The 17,427-nt window shown below is 49.4% G+C and overlaps 1 protein-coding gene across 1 annotated transcript in view; it reads right to left on the reverse strand.

Annotated features, from left to right (window-relative positions):
- SPINT2 (serine peptidase inhibitor, Kunitz type 2) overlaps window positions 1-16,527 on the reverse strand; it is a 35,051-nt gene extending 18,524 nt beyond the window's left edge. Inside the window, exon 1 of the mRNA XM_010385700.2 lies at window positions 15,950-16,527. Coding sequence (XP_010384002.1) covers window positions 15,950-16,079 — 130 coding nt within the window. The 5' untranslated portion in view covers window positions 16,080-16,527. The remainder of the gene's footprint in view (window positions 1-15,949) is intronic.
- Between the last annotated feature and the right edge of the window lie 900 nt (window positions 16,528-17,427).

Genomic DNA, 17,427 nt, shown 5'->3' on the forward strand with positions numbered 1-17,427 from the left:
ACCTGAGGTCAGGAGTTCGAGACCAGCCTGACCAAAATGGAGAAACCCCATCTGCACTAAAAACACAAAATTAGCTGTGCATGGTGGTGCGTGCCTGTAATCCCAGCTACTCGGGAGGCTGAGGCAGGAGAATTGCTTGAACCCAGGAGGTGCAGGTTGCAGTGAGCCAATCCATTGTACTCCAGCTGGGCAACAAGAGTGAAACTTCATCTCTCAAAAAAAAAAAAAAAATTGTCAAGCTGGGCATGGTGGCTCATACCTATAATTCCAGCACTTTGGGAGGCCAAGGCAGGAGGATCATTTGAGGTCACGAGTTCAAGACCAGCCTGGGCAACACAGTGAGACCCTGTCTACAAAAAATAAAAAAATTTTTTTTGGCCAGGTGCAGTGGCTCACACCTCTGGTCAGGATTTCCAGACCAGCCTGGCCAACATGGCAAAACCCCATCTCTACTAAAAATACAAAAATTAGCCAGGCGTGGTGGCACGTGCCTGTAGCCACAGCTACTCAGGAGCCTGAGGCAGGAGAATCACTTGAACCTGGGAGGCAGAGGATGCAGTGAGCTGACATCGCGCCACTGCACTCTAGCCTGGGTGACAGAGCAAGACCCTGTCTCAAAAAGAATAAGGAAAAAAAACAAAACAAACTCGATTGGCTATAAATGCAGAATAACAAAACAAAACAAACAAAATAATATTTATTTAGCATACTGTAAGTTAAAACATTAGAAACATTTAGGATTAAAGTGTTAATTTCTTTGCAAAAGAATTTTTTTTTTTTTTTGAGACGGAGTCTCACTCTGTCGCCCGGGCTAGAGTGCAGTGGCCAGATCTCAGCTCACTGCAAGCTCCGCCTCCCGGGTTCATGCCATTCTCCTGCCTCAGCCTGAGTAGCTGGGACTACAGGCGCCCGCCACCTCGCCCGGCTAGTTTTTTGTATTTTTTAGTAGAGACAGGGTTTCACCGTATTAGCCAGGATGGTCTTGATCTCCCGACCTCGTGATCCGCCCGTCTAGGCCTCCCAAAGTGCTGGGATTACAGGCTTGAGCCACCGCGCCCGGCGCAAAAGAATTTCTAAGGGGAGTTTGAACCGTGCTTGTGGTCTTCTCACCATATAACTTACAACACAGGGCAAGCATCATTTCTACACCTTTTCTAGCAACTGCCAAACACTTTTCTAGATCTGGATCAGCTTTCAACGTTTTATCCTTTGCTCTTTCAACGTCACAAAATTGCTCTGAGAGCTGCTTCACAGAAGAGGCTTTGCCAGCGTTGCTTCCTCTGGGCCACCATCCAGAAAGTTCCAACTGTCACCCTCATTTCTGTGGACAAGAAGCCTTCACAAGCTCCCCTGGCTGCAGATCCAGAGTCTCTCCAATGGCAGAGGGAAGTGCAACACCTCCCGTAAGCTGGTCTACCACTTCATTTTATGTTCTTTTTTTTTTTTACGACAGTCTCACTCTGTTGTCCAGGCTGGAGCGCAATAGCACAACCTCGGCTCACTGCAACCTCTGCCTCCCGGGTTCAAGTGATCTCCTGCCTCAGCCTCCCAAGTAGCTAGGACTCCAGGAGTGCACCACCACACCTGGCTACTTTGTGTATTTTCAGTAGATAGGGTTTTGCTGTGTTGGCCAGGCTGGCCTCAAACTCCTGACTTCAAGTGATCTGCCTACCTCAGCCTCCCAAAGTGCTGGGATTACAGGCATGAGCCACCTTAGTGAAAAACACTGCAGGACGCCTTTCCTAAAAACAACTAACATCACCAAAAACAACTCTCTTTTCATTAAAGATACTTGGAATTCTAAGGATAGTAACCAAGGAGAAATTAGTTGCTATAAAAATCCCCAGACATTAGAAAAGCGTATTTTACATCGAAAAGTAGGATAGGCTACAGGCCACTCCTTAGTATCAAAAGCAAAGAAATCTCTGAAGAGTCATTTAATCCAAGAGTTTAAAGAACAGGGGCAACTATTACCACATCCATAAAGGTTCTGGTGTTCATAGACCTTCAACAGCTAAAAATGCATCATTGAAACATTTTGTTTGTGCTAGTTAAATGGCTTCTGAGACGTCCACACAAGGGAATACTCAGAATGGTTTAAATACATGGTTGGCTGATCAGCAATGGAAAACAGGATAAAATGAAATACACAAATGTGTATGTGCCAGGACAGAAAAACGAGTAAGAGGGAAGAAAAAGCAAAAGAATGGCTTATATATTAAAAAGCTTCAGGATGCATGTATTAATCTACCTTTAGAGAAAGGTAGTAGAGGAAGGAAAGAGGCTGTTATGTGGTTTTTCGTTTTTTCTTTTCTTTTTTTGAGACAAATTTTTGCTCTTGTTGCCCAGGCTGGAGTGCAATGGCACGATCTCAGCGCACTGCAACCTCCGCCTCTGGAGTTCGAGAGATTCTCCTGCCTCAGCCTCCCAAAAACTTAGCCCAGCTAATTTTTTTTTTTTTTTTTTTTTTTTTTGTATTTAGTAGAGAAGGGTTTCACCATGTTGGTCAAGTTGGTCTCCATCTCAAAAACAAAAAACAAAAAAATGCCCGGGCGTGGTGCCATGTGTCTGTGGTCCCAGCTACTCAGGAGGCTGTGGCAGGAGAATTGGTTGAACTTGGGAAGCAGGGGTTGCAGTGAACTGAGATCATGCCACTGCACTCTGGCCTGGACGACAGAGCGAGACTGTCTAAAAAAAAAAAAAAGAAAGAAAAAAGAAAAAAAATTAGGCAGGGCATGGTGGCTCACACCTGTAATCCCAGCACTTTGAGAGGCTGAAGGGGGAAGATGGCTTAAGGCCAGGAGTTTGAGACCAGCCTGGGCAACACAGTGAAACATCATCTCTACAATTATTTATTTATTTATTTATTTTTTTTAATTAGCTGGGTGTGGTGGTGTGCATCTGCAGGACCAGCTACTCAGGGGGGCTGAGATGGAAGGATCACTTGAGCCTGGGTGGTGGAGGTTGCAGTAAGCAATGATTGTGCTACCGCACTCCAGCCTAGGTGGCAAAGTGAGACCCTATCTCAAACAACGAGAAAAAAGGGCCAGGCGTGGTGATGCACCCCTGTAATCCCAGCACTTGGGGAGGTCAAGACAGGTGGATTGCTTGCGTCCCAGACACTTTTTACAATGGAAGGAGGTGCTCTCAACGGCTACCCTGAGACATATGGTAGCGTGAATTGTAATTATCCAGACTGGGGATATAGTTCTTGTCCTCCTAGGGTTTGCAATTAAGCTGAAGCAACAAAACTCACTTGGATAGAGAAAAATCACAGGAGGGCTAGGCGCGGTGGCTCACACCTGTAATCCCAGGACTTTGGGAGGCCGAGGCAGGCAGATCACGAGATCAGGAAATCGAGACCATCCTGGCAAACATGGTGAAACCCCATCTCTACTAACAATACAAAAAATCAGCCAGGGGTGGTGGCAGGCGTCTGTAGTCCCAGCTACTCAGGAGGCTGAGGCAGGAAAATGGCATGAACCCGGGAGGCAGAGCTTGCAGTGAGCTGAGATCACAGTACTGCACTCCAGCCTGGGCCACAGGGCGAGACTCCGTCTCAAAAAAAAAAAAAAAAAAAGGGGGGGCCAGGCTTGGTGGCTCACACTTGTTAATCCCAGCACTTTGGGAGGCTGAGGCGGGCAGATCACAAGGTCAGGAGATCGAGACCATCCTGGTTAACACGGTGAAAACCCGTCTTTACTAAAAATACAAAAAAAAAAAAAAAAAAAAAAATAGCTGGGCGTGGTGGTGGGTGCCTGTAGTCCCACCTACTCAGGAGGCTGAGGAGGGAGAATGGCGTGAACCCGGGAGGCGGAGCTTGCAGTGAGCCCAGATCACACCCCTGCACTCCAGCCTGGGTGACAGAGCGAGACTCCATCTCAAAAAAAAAAAAAAAAAAAAAAAAAGAAAAAGGTAAAAGATTACAATCACACCCTCAATACAAAGAACTTGTAAGCTATGCTTTGGTATAGGGGAGTGACACAATAAGGAAGAGTCATCTGGCAAAAGTGTATAGGGCAGATTAGAGGAAAAAGCCTACACCCTGAGCTGCTCCAGCAAAGGACCGATGAGCACATAAATCCCTTGCTGCTTCGCACAAGCCAGCTGTGCTACATGGGGCAGTCTTCCTCTGTGCTATTTTCCTCTTTCATAACAGGCAACAATAACACATGCAATAAACAATGAATAAACCCTATGTTCTTTTATTAAGTCCCATAGTCTCTGATTTAGGTATGGCTAATTTCTAAAATCATGTAGATTTTTCACTAGGCACAGTGGCTCACACCTGTAATCCCAGCCACTCAGGAGGCTGATGAGGGAGGACTGCTTGAGCCTTGGAGTTCAAGGCTGCAGTGAGCTATGGTTGTGCCACTGCAGTTCAGCTTGGGCAACAGAGTGAGATGTCCATCTCTAAAAAAAATTAGTAAGTTAAAAAAAATTTAATCATGCAGATTGTAGAGGTTTAGAATGATAAAGCAAAGCTCTGATTATGAAGCCATCATGTCCCTTTGGGTTAAGGTGAAAGACTGGGAATGTTAGCAAGACAACTATCTTGAGGATGTTATAAACAGACCTCAGCCCAAGCAGGAGGGAAGGTGTGTCTGCATGTGATTTATACCTGTTCTGGATCTGGTCAGAATAAAATGTTTCTGGCAAGTCTGTGAGCAGAGTTCCCTTTTGTAACCTCTCTCCAGACCCAGTTTCCTGCTGTGGAATGTACCATCAGTCTTGAGACTATCTTGCCAATCGCTTGTCTGGGAAATGGCATTTCTTCGCTGCAACTTCAACTGGCTTGTGAATAATAAAGCACAGAGACTCAGTCGGCTTTCTCTCCATGGGCCCCATGGAGATAAAGTTCATGGGCTTGCAGATTCATTTCCTAAAAGCAATGCAAATGGGAGGTTTTTCTTTGACACACCGTACCAATGTAAGACTGCTGTGTAGACAGGCCAGGCACAGTGGCTCATGCACGTAATCTCAGCACTTTGGGAGGCCAAGGTGGGCAGATCACTTAAGGTCAGGAGTTCGAGACCAGCGTGGCCAACATGGTGAAACCCCGTTCCTACTAAAAATACCAAAAAAAAAAAAAAAAATTGCTGAGTGTGGTGGCTCATGCCTCTAATTCCAGCTACTTGGGAGGCTGAGGCAGGAGAATTGCTTGAACCTGGGAGGCAGAGGTTGCAGTGAGCTGAGATCATGCCACTGCACTCCAGCCTGAGCAACAGAGCGACACTCCATTTCAAAAAAAGAGAAAGAAAAGAAAAAGTGTTGCGAAGATTAAAGGAGTTTTTAATCCATTTTAAATGCTTAAAATAGTATCTGGCACACAGCTGTTTGTTTTAGAGACAGGGACTTGCCCTGTCACCCAGGCTGGAGTACAGTGGTACAATCTCGGCTCACAGCAGCCTCAACCTGTGCTCGGTGACCCACCCACCTCAGCCTCCAAGTAGCTGGGACTACAGGCGTGTGCCACCATACCTGGTTAATTTTTGTATTTTTTGTAGAGACGAGGTTTTACCATGTTGCCCAGGCTAATATTGAACTCCTGGGCTCAAACGATCCACCTGCCTCAGCCTCCTGAAGTGCTGGGATTATGGGCATGAGCCACCACACCTGGCCTGGCACAAAACTTTTAACAAATAGTAGATACTGTGACTTTATGATTGTTTTTATGAAAATAGGACTAATATAGGGACAGTCAGAATAAAGAGAATGACACATTTCACTACAAAATCCAACCAAGCATGCTGACGGAGAGGATAAGGAGGAAGAGGATATACAGGGAAGGCCAGAAGTACAACCTCAAACCAAACCAATTATGTCTTATCTTCATCTGGAGGAAGACAATGGCAAACCACCACATGGGTCAAAGTCCTGCATGGCTACAAGATCAGGATATGCTGGGCTGGGAGGCAGAAAGCAGGAGGGAGGGACTGGTGGAAAAAACAAACACCAGCACAAACCCTCCATGCTTTCCACACCCACCTGCACTTGCACTTCAAGTATCTTTTCGCCAGGGAATGAATGAGAGCACCTTAAAAAGAGGTACTGAGGCCGGGCACAGTGGCTCACGCCTGTAAGCCCAGCACTTTGGGAGGCCGAGGCGGATCACTTGAAGTCAGGAGTTCAAGAAAACAGGTACTGAATGACAGGAGGTACGGAAGCCTACTTCAATTCTACCAAGTCACATTCCAAAGGTGACATTTACTGTGCAGTCAGCCTTATTTTAAGGTGATCTATAAAACTACCTACTTTGGTTAGCTGGCTAGGTTCTACATATTTGAGTGTTTTTGTTTCCAGTACAGAAAGCTACCAACTACCCATCTCCTCTAGGTTTGAGTGTCTGGAAGTTTTCATTACTGAGACAATTCAGAACCTTTCAAAAAAAAAAAAAAAAAAAACTCAGGTATTTATGAGGAAAGAACATTTACAATTACAAATCCAACTTACGTTATGAGGCTCATAAAATCTTGGTGTTTCAGATATAAAAGCTTGGCATTTTCTATATAAAATATTTAGATATAAAAGTTTACATTTCAGGCCGGGCACGGTGGCTCGTGCCTGTAACCCCAGCACTTTGGGAGGCCGAGGCAGGAGGATCACCAGAAGTCAGGAGTTCAAGACCAGCCTGGCCAACATGGTGAAACCCCGTCTCTACTAAAAATACAACAAAATGAGCCAGCGTGGTGGCGCATGTCTGTAATCCCAGCTACTCAAGAGGCTGAGGCAGAAGAATCGCTTGAACTCAGGAGGTGGAGGTTGCAGTGAGCCGAGATCGCACCACTGCACTCCAGAGTCTGGGCAACAGAGCGAGACTCCGTATCAAAAAATAAAAAATTAAAATTAACCTATCAACACAATGCAAGCTATCACTACTCATGCCCACTGTCACTCCATATTCCACTCTGAAACAGGATTATTAAGTCTACCCTCGCCTCAATCCATAACAAGAACCTGAGCAGCCCATCTGAATAGCTGGGAAGGAAACAAATAGTTTCAAATATTCCAAGGAACTGTCTGCTGTTAATTCACATTCAGGCACTCTTTACCTTCTGCAAATCACGGACCATTTTCAGAACCGAGGAAAGCTCTTGGACCCTCTCTCTGGAATGGTGTTTCTGAACCTTTTTTCATTACTACCTTCCCCCTAAGGAGACTTTTTGGACATGTTTTTCCTAATCACCCCACGAAATTTTTTTTTTTTTTTTTTTTTTTTTTTTTTTTTTGAGACGGAGTCTTGCTCTGCCACCCAGGCTGGAGTGCAGTGGCCGGATCTCAGCTCACTGCAAGCTCCGCCTCCCGGGTTTACGCCATTCTCCTGCCTCAGCCTCCCCAGTAGCTGGGACTACAGGCGCCCGCCTCATCGCCCGGCTAGTTTTTTGTATTTTTTAGTAGAGACAGGGTTTCACCGTATTAGCCAGGATGGTCTTGATCTACTGACCTCGTGATCCGCCCGTCTCGGCCTCCCAAAGTGCTGGGATTACAGGCTTGAGCCACCGCGCCCAGCCTCCCACGAAATTTTAATACCACAGACATACTGTATATCTATTCATGTAGAGTGGCCCTTCAAAAGGTCACAAACTATTGTAGCATCTTTTTTTTCCTTCCACCCCTTTAAGAACATGCCATAGACTCTAAATGACAGACCCTGGGATACACATGGACAAACCATCACATATAAAATTGTTCTGAGATGGGTCTCGCTCTGTTGCTCAGGCTGGAGTGCAATGGTGCGATCTCAGCTCACTGCAACCTCCACCTCCTGGGCTCAAGCAATTCTTCCACCTCAGCCTCCCACATAGCTGGGACTACAGGCTGACTAATTTTTTGTATTTTTTGTTTCACCATGTTGAAACTCCTGAGTCAAGCAATCCACCCGCCTTGGCCTCCCAAAGTGCTGAGATTACAGGCGTGAGCCATTGTGCCCAGCAGTGTTACATAAAAGTGAAGGACTTTGATTAAGGAACTTCTGAGGCCATGGACCCTGGGCCCAGTCAGGAATCACCCTGAGCTCCGTCTCCAACACGTGTGTGTAAAACAACATGTGAATTCTTGCCCTCATTTCTAAAATGGCTTCTAATCATAAAAAGCATATTTCAAGTAAACTTCAGAATAACTAAACCCTAGCTCCTACTTCACCTGCCAAGGAAAATAAAACAAACAAACAAAAAGTAAATAAACTCCAAAGTTCCTGGGCCTCAGCATCAACATCGGCACGTCTTTACAGGGAGTTTTCAAAAAGATGTTGCTAGAAACAACTGTGAAATGACACTTGTGAGGAGGATCTTGCAGGACATCGGAATCTACATTCTAATGTCCACATTAGTCACGGCCAGTGGGCCGAGGCCTCCTGGGGCTAATGGAGTCATTTCAGCGTGACTCCTGCTGGGCTCTCTCCCACCTCACATGAGCCACAGGCTTATCACCCCTCATTCAGCCTCCCCTGTAGTCTCCAGACATGGCAAACAGAAGCTCTGCATACATGCTGCAAATGGCTGGTGATGGGTAAAATGAGAAACAGGTTGGGGAGTAGGGTGAAAGAGGAGAAGTTGGCTGGAGCGGTGACTCAAGCCTGTAATCCCAGCACTTTGGGAGGCCGACACAGGCGGATCACGAGGTCAGGAGATCAAGACCATCCTGGCTAACATGGTGAAACCTCGTCTCTACTAAAAAAAATACAAAAAACGGCCAGGCGCGGTGGCTCAAGCCTGTAATCCCAGCACTTTGGGAGGCCGAGACGGGCGGATCACGAGGTCAGGAGATCGAGACCATCCTGGCTAACACAGTGAAACCCCGTCTCTACTAAAAAAGGCAAAAAAACTAGCTGGGTGAGGTGGCGGGCGCCTGTAGTCCCAGCTACTGGGGAGGCTGAGGCAGGAGAATGGCGTGAACCCGGGAGGTGGAGCTTGCAGTGAGCTGAGATCCGGCCACTGCACTCCAGCCTGGGTGACACAGCGAGACTCCGTCTCAAAAAAAAAAAAAAAAAAAAAAAAAAAAAAAAAAAAAAAACTAGCCGGGCGAGGTGGCGGGCACCTGTAGTCCCAGCTAATGTAGTCCCAGCTACTCGGGAGGCTGAGGCAGGAGAATGGCGTAAACCCGGGAGGCGGAGCTTGCAGTGAGCTGAGATCCGGCCACTGCACTCTAGCCTGGGCGACAGAGCGAGACTCCGTCTCAAAACAAACAAACAAACAAACAAAAGAAAGAGGAGAAGTATGCTTTCTCCATCACAGACTGAGCTCTCAAATACTGACCGCGCAAAGTAATGTTTCCAGTGGAAAGGGGCCAGTCTACCGCGGAGACCTGAAGGCAAGGCCCTCAACCTTCTTTAGGAACTGCAACCATTTGAACCTCAGAAGACCCCATTTTCAGTCCTAAGCACACCAACCCTGACACTCATCACCAGACATACACTCATCTGTTCATTTATTGTACTGTCTGCCTCTCATTATGACACATCTGCCATGGATGGGGGAGGGGGTCTGTTTTGTTCAGTGCTCTATTTTGAGTGAGTCAGTCCTGGCAACTGGTGGGGGCTCAATAAACATTTACTGACTATATCAGTGAATAAGATTTCGAGCTACCCTGGAACCAAACTGCCTTGCCTGCAAGTAGGACAAGCACCCCTTCTATGGAGGATAAGAATAATGTGAGAAGCTGCTTTAGAGAATTCCCAGCTGATCGCCAACACCAGCTTTACTTTAGCTCTTCTGTCATCTTATCTCTGACCACAACATGCGTCACAACTACCCATGGGGGTGAGGAGGAAAGTAAAGAAAGGGTGGCAACTAATAACATGTCTACGGAATCTGCTGGAAAGCTTACCTTTTAGTTAAGGTTCTGGAGACACTGTAATTAACCCAAGAGGCCCATGGATTTCGAAAATCCCTTGGAAGTGCAGGAGAAGGCCAGGCCTAGTGGCTCGAGCCTGTAATTCCAGCACTTTGGAAGGCTGAGGTGGGGAGATCACCTGAGGTCATGAGTTTGAGACCAGCTTGGCCAACATGTTGAAACCCCATCTCAACCAAAAATACAAAAATTAGCTGGGTTTGGTGGTGCACACCTATAATCCCAGCTACTCAGGAGGATGAGGCAGGAGAATCACTTGAACCCAGGAGGCAGAGGTTGCAGTGAGCCAAGATGACACCACTACACTCCTGTCTGGGTAACAGAGCAAGACTCTGTCTCAAAAAAAAAAAAAAAAAAAAAAAAAAAAAGGCCGGGCTTGGTGGCTCAAGCCTGTAATCCCAGCACTTTGGGAGGCCGAGACGGGTGGATCACGAGGTCAGGAGATCGAGACCATCCTGGCTAACACGGTGAAACCCCGTCTCTACTAAAAAATACAAAAAACTAGCCGGGCGAGGTGGCGGGTGCCTGTAGTCCCAGCTACCTGGGAGGCTGAGGCAGGAGAATGGTGTAAACCCGGGGGGCGGAGCTTGCAGTGAGCTGAGATCCGGCCACTGCACTCCAGCCTGGGCGACAGAGCAAGACTCCGTCTCAAAAAAAAAAAAAAAAGTGCAGGAGAGGTTCTCAAATGAGTGTTGCTCTGCTTGCCTCCAGTGGAAATTCCCAAGAAGAATCAACAAAGGACCCTGAACCAACCTAACACGGTGAAACCCTGTCTCTACTAAAAATACAAAAAATTAGTCGGGCGTGGTGGCGGGCACCTGTAGTCTCAGCTACTTGGGAGGCTGAGGCAGGAGAATAGCGTGAACCCAGGAGGTGGAGGTTGCAGTGATCGCAGTACTGCACTCCAGCTTGGGCGATGACAGAGACTCCGTCTCCAAAACAAAACAAAAAAACACAAAGGACCGTCAGCCAAGTAACCATTAACACAAGTTCTGATGCCTAGGGCCAGGCACAAAGTTATTGGCAGCAAGAACTACACCTAACTGGCCACTCCTAAAGGACCTTTCAAGTTTCTATTCTGCGGAGGAAATACATGATCTGGTCCAGTGTTGATCAACATTACACGTTTCAGGACCCTCCAAATTCCAGAATTTACCACCTGGGTGGGGAAAAGGAAAAAGAAAAAAAATCATGTGGCCGGGCGCGGTGGCTCAAGCCTGTAATCCCAGCACTTTGGGAGGCCGAGACGGGCGGATCACGAGATCAGGAGATCGAGACCATCCTGGCTAACACGGTGAAACCCCGTCTCTACTAAAAAATACAAAAAACTAGCCGGGCGACGTGGCGGCGCCTGTAGTCCCAGCTACCCGGGAGGCTGAGACAGGAGAATGGCGTGAACCCGGGAGGCGGAGCTTGCAGTGAGCTGAGATCCGGCCATAGCACTCCAGCCTGGGTGACAGAGCGAGACTCCGTCGCAAAAAAAAAAAAAAAAAAAAAAAAAAAATCATGTATATTTGCAGCTACCTGATAAAAGGATTTCCCCGAACAGCCATAATACACATACATACCCACACACACACACACACACTCTGTCTCACACTGTAATGTACAATTTATAGAGAACTGTTACATGTTACCTTTTACTAAATGGAGCATATGTTTAAGGTAGGGGTCACAAGCCAAAGGCCTACAGAGATAGAGGGCAGGCAGTAGTTGAGATGAGGCAGGCTGAGCAAGTATCTACAGGCTGGGAGTGGTATATCTCCTTACTGAAAGAGGTACTGGGCTCCAGCCCGGGAATGCTGGGCAGGAAAACAGGCCTGTGTTCTGGTCTGGTTCCATTACATCTTCATGTTTTTCAGGCAAAGCCAAAAACTACATTTTTACGTTTAAAAAGTTGCAATTCTGTTAAATGTACCAGTCACATAAAGGCTGTGTGAAGCTTCCTGGGAGTGGCCCAGTTCATAATCTGCGTGCTTTCCACTCCAGACTGTAACTGTACCTAACAGTAGATCTGGGAGCTTTCTCACCTGGCACAAGCTCAGCTTTCCCCCCACCTCTGTCTGCAGAGGCTGGAGTCAGGACGCTCTTTGCTGGGCCGTGTCCGGCCCGTCCACCTGTCCCTTCCGACCTGCCCTCACTACTGAGAGCCTCACTGACACATCAATCGTAGACCACATGATGCTTACCACAGGAAGCCTCAACCCCTGAATTAACCCTCGCTCTCACACGGCGGGGTATGCTTTGTCCCCATCTCCCCTCCTCCAACTCCTGGGGCCCCTGGTACTCAGGACTGGTCTTCGGCAAATCTTCCATGTCCTCAATCTCTCCTCTGAACATTGTTGCCACCCTCTCACCTAATTGCAATCTCCTTTGAGGACACACTTCCTGGGGCCCTTCCAAGTAGGGAGGTCTCCTTGCTCCCGGGAGCTGCTTCTGGACTGTTCTCCCTCCACCCTTCCCAAAACCCCCAGCTGGCAGACTCCCATTATCAGAGTAAATCATTCACTACCCTGCCTGGCACGTTGTCTGCCAACTCAGACAACTACTCCTTTCTTCCCAACTTTAGCTCCGGGCCTGCCACCTCTCCCGCTGCTCTTATTATCATTCTTAGAGATTTCTATATCCAGGTAGACGGTTCTCTGGAGGTTCCAAGACCTCCAGCTGATCTCGTCCCACCCTCGCCTCCCTCCCTCTCAGGGTCACACCTAGACCTGTCTCAATAACTGCCACCTCTTCAGAACCTCCCTCTCATGCATCTCACTCACTACCCACTGCATCCTATCTGTCTGATTCATTCCCTTCAGAATCTCAACTCCAACAATCTGCTGGCCCTACCAACTCGGCCCTCCGCCCCCTCATATCTTCACACAGAATAAATTTCTTGACCAACCCCATCCTCACTCCCTCACACATTCTCTGCTCACTCCTCCCTCACCACGACATTCATCCGGCAGCACCTGAGCCACTGCATGGAGCTTCAGCAACACCACACTCCCAGTGGATGACTCGCTTCTGGAGAAAACAGAGGCAATCAGGAAAGAGGGAGGAAAAAAAAAAATCAAAACTGCCACCTGCTTCCGATTAAGCTGTTCAAGCTTTCAAACAAACAGAACTTGTGATAAGTGAGGGCATTAGTTCACCCAGTCAGACACCAGTACTTCTGAAAGGTCAGTAGGTCCAGCCGGCAGCAGCAGTCAGGGAGGCCACTCTGAACAGAGAAGGCCTCTGCAGTGAGACCTGCTTTGTCCATTACCACTGCAGAGTGACCTCGGACAAGGCACGTAACTTCACCACCGCACCCAGCTGTCTCAAAGGTTAAACGGCACATCCGAGCTCAGAGTAAGCACCAGAGGTAGCAAGAGGCCAGGTAACTGGGAGGTACATCCTAACGTAATTACTTCACCTGAGGAAGTCCAGCAGAGCTGCCAAATTCTGGTTCTGATTGCAAGAACGGTCAGCGTCTGCATGCCTGACTCCCAGTCACCTACAGCTGAGCCTCTCCCCACCAATTCACTTTTTTCTCCTGCCTGGGGCATAGGGAAATTAACCAGTCCCCAAAAGTTACCACAGGTGATGATCTGGTACACACCTATCCTGCTCTTTTTTCTTTTTCTTTTTTCTTTTGAGACGGAGTCTTGCTCTGTCGCCCAGGCTGCTGTGTAGTGGCTTGATCTCAGCTCACTACAGCCTCCGCCTCTGAGCTTCAAGCGATTTTCTTGCCTCAGCCTCCCAAGTAGCAGGGACTACAGGTACGCACCACCATGCCCAGCTAATTTTTGTATTTTTGGTAGAGACGGCGTTTCATCATGTTGCCTAGGGTGGTGCTGAACTCCTGGCCTCAAGTGATCTGCCTGCCTCGGCCTCCCAAAGTGCTGGGATTACAGGCATGAGCCACATTGCCCGGCCATATATATATATATATATATATTTTTTTTTTTTTTTTTTGAGATGGAGTTTCATTCTTGTTGCCCAGGCTGGAATGCAGTGGCGCGATTTCGGCTCACTGCAACATCCGGCTCCCGGGTTCAAGCAATTCTCCTGCCTCAGCCTCCTGAGTACCTAGGATTACTGGTGCACGCTACCGCTCCCGGCTAATTTTTTGTATTTTGTAGTAAGAGACGGGTTTCACCATGTTGGCCAGGCTGGTCTCGAACTCCTGACCTCAAGTAATCTGCCCACCTTGGCCTTCCAAAGTGCAGGAATTACAGGTGTGAGCCACCGCGCCCAGCCTTGGCCTTTTCTTTTTTTAAAAGATCTAGTCCTGAATCCAGACTGCTCTCTCTTTGCACCCAGTATCTGTCTATAAAGCCCTAGGCCATCTGGCTGCAGCCTACCTCTCCCACCTCCCATTCTCCTCCAGTCCCCCCCTCCTTCATGCCTGCTCCAGCCAGGCTGGTTCTGTCTTTTCCCTGAACCCAACCAAGCTCGTTCCAGCTTCAAGGCTTTTGTACTCTATTGCCTGCAACTGGACACTGGTCCCCCAGGTCTCTGTATGGCTACTGCCTCCTCATTCTTCATGTTAGAGCTCATATGTCACCCTCCTCACAGAGACTTCCACCGACCACCTGAGCTAAAGCCACCCCCAACATCTTACGTCACCCTGTTGGTGTACTTCACCTGGTTCATTTAATTCTCAGTAACTTGGGGGAGGGGGGAGGAGGGAGGGATTGCATTGGGGAGTTATACATGATATAAAAGATGAATTGATGGGTGCTGACGAGTTGATGGGTGCAGCACACCAACATGGCATAAGTATACATATGTAACAAACCTGCACGTTATACACATGTACCCTAGAACTTAAAGTATAATAATAATAAAAAAAATAATAAAATAAAATAAAATAAAAAAAATTCTCAGTAACTTAATCTCATGGCAAGTGCTTTTTAAACCTTCACTAGCGGGGCGCGGTGGCTCACGCCTGTAATCCCAGCACTTTGGGAGGCCCAGGCGGGCCGATCAGGAGGTCAGGAGATGGAGACCATCCTGGCTAACACGGTGAAACCCCGTCTCTACTAAAAATACAAAAAATTAGCCGGGAGTGGTGGTGCGCACCTGTAGTCCCAGCTACTCGGAGGCTGAGGCAGGAGAATGGCGTAAACCAGGGAGGCACAGCTTGCAGTGAGCCGAGATCGGGCCACTGCACTCCGGCCTGGGCGACAAAGCGAGACTCCTCTCAAAAAAAAATAAAATAAACCTTCACTAGCTCTGCCTCTCCCACTAGAATATTAGCTCTGTGAATGCAGGAACCCAGCTCGTCTGAGTTAACTGTTACCACCAGCGCCAGTGCCTGACTCGTAGCAGGGCCTGTGTTAAGTTTTGCTGAATCAATGAATTCTTTCAAGAGAGCTCTTTTCAAAACCCGCTGGTGCTTGTCTGAAGCAGTTAAGGTTATAACAACACTTGTTCAAAGAGACCTTTCAGACCACACTTCCTTAAGAGTGTAGAGGTTTAAATCACCTTATTCGCCACTGACTTCTAAGGACCAATTCAAAGAACCCAACCCCAGCTGCCAGTACTCTCTCGCGCCTCAGCAGAGCTTCCTGTTCCCCAACGCTTGTTTCCTTTCTTGCTCCCTCCTTCTCGGGCACCTACTGCAACTCAACTACAAAAACTTCGGGGGAGGCTCTCGTCCAATCTCCAAAGAGGCAGGGGTGAGGTGGGCTTCTTCCCTGAGTCTAAAACGGCCACCAGGTCACCCAATCCAACCCCCACCCTCTCACAGGCCTGGCCTCTCCCTGGGCTTTGGCCATGGAACTTTCCACCGCCAGGAGGAGGCAGGTCTTCAGTGCGGCTGCTCACCCCGTTCCTGCACAGGAAGGGACAGTGCCACGCCTTCTTGGTCAATACCCCTAGACTCTTCCTTCACCCGAAGGAAACTCTCCTAACCCTCGCTCCTCCGCCCGTCTTCGCTCTCGAGGGCTCCCAAACCTCATCTCAAGGCTCAATCCTCCAGGGCTGGTTCCACCACACCCGCTGAACGCCATCAAGTCGCCCTCAGTTTCCTCCCCCGCCAGTTCTCCCTGCTCAGACCCCCGTTGACCCCCGAGCCCCTGCCCCCTGCGCCCCGCCTCCAGCCTCCCCGCCCGGCCCTCACCGTGGATGCTCCGTTCTCGGTCGGCCGCCAGGACCCCAGAGAGGAGCAGAGATCCCAGCAGGGCGAGAAGCGCCCGGCCCCGCCTCAACCCGCACAGCTGCGCCATTGCCCGCTCCGCCGAGACGCGCATGTGACGCCACAAGCAGCCAACCGTTGGGGTCTCGCGATCAGGTGCGGGAAGCCCCTCGCCGCGCACGCGCACTGGAGCGCCTAGCGTTCAGGTGCCGGCGCTCCCTGAGGGTCAGCCAGGTGCCGAAGCCCCCGGAAGTCGCCTTTCCGGACCTTCGGTGCGGGGACACCCGGCCTTCTCGGCGCGCGATGCCTGGGTCTGCTCCTCACTCGCACCTTCGCCGCCTGCGACACTCAACGGTCCTTCGCGCGTTCAGAGCCCCGCTACACCTTCCAACGCGCAGGGGTCGCCAGAGCCAATGGCGAACGCCTTTGGAAGCGGCTCCCGAAGGTGGCAGGGCAGGGAGGGGGCGGGGCACACCTGGCTAGGCAGGGCTAGCAGGGCGCAGGCGCAAAGGGCCGGCACCTGCGCAGCCACTCCCCCGCCCTGGGCGCACCTGGGTCCGCCCCTGGTGCCGGGGTAAGAGGCGGGACTTGCGCGAGCCTCGCCCCCAACAAACCTGGCGGGGTGGGGCGCCAGCTCGCTGAGCACCTTTCACACTTACCGTGGGCTTGGTGACAAGTCCGGGGAGGGCCTCCGCCATTGGACTGGCCTCAGGGTGGGAGGAGGGGGCGGCAGACACGCGTTTCTTGGAAGCCTGTGGTTTTCTGCCCGCCTCGCCACAGCTTTCCTGTGAATTCCTTCCTGAATTCAAAGTTCACTGGGCTCATGCTCCGGGGCTTAATGCTGGGGACCCAGCAGTGGCCATGCCAGACTGGTCCCTGAGTCACCGAGCAGGAATGGCCCAGAGTAGCGATAGCGGACGCTTAGCGCAAAGTGATGAAAGCTGTAATGGGGAAGGCCAAGCTGAGGGATCAGAAGCTGGGACGCTAGAAAACCAGGGCATGATGGGAGCCCAGACAGCTTTCCCATCCAGCCTGAGAGAGGGCCAAGGAGGGCTTCCTGGAGGAGGTGATAGGCCCATGCAAAAACAACAGTCCCGGGCCCTGGCTCCAAGGGTCTCAGGACAGATACGGAGACAAATACTTAGCACAGGCAGCATCAGAATTGAGAGAAAGGAAGCCCCTGGGGAATCCCAGAGGAGACACCTGACCAAGCCTGGGAGTCAAAGAAGGCTTCCTGGAAGAGGAGTTATGTGAGCTGACTCTAGAAAGGGGAATGGAGTGGGGAAGGCACATGAGTAGAGGACAGCCAACAAGGTAATCAAAATAAATGCATTATTATTGAAAACACTTTTTGTAAATTCTTTCTTTCTTTTTTTTTTTGAGATGGAGTTTTGTTCTTGTTGCCCAGGCTGGAGTGCAATGGCATGATCTTGGCTCACTGCATTCTTGACCTCCCGGGCTCA

This window comes from Rhinopithecus roxellana, chromosome 12, assembly GCF_007565055.1.
Source record: "Rhinopithecus roxellana isolate Shanxi Qingling chromosome 12, ASM756505v1, whole genome shotgun sequence".
Classification (NCBI taxonomy): Eukaryota; Metazoa; Chordata; class Mammalia; order Primates; family Cercopithecidae; genus Rhinopithecus; species Rhinopithecus roxellana.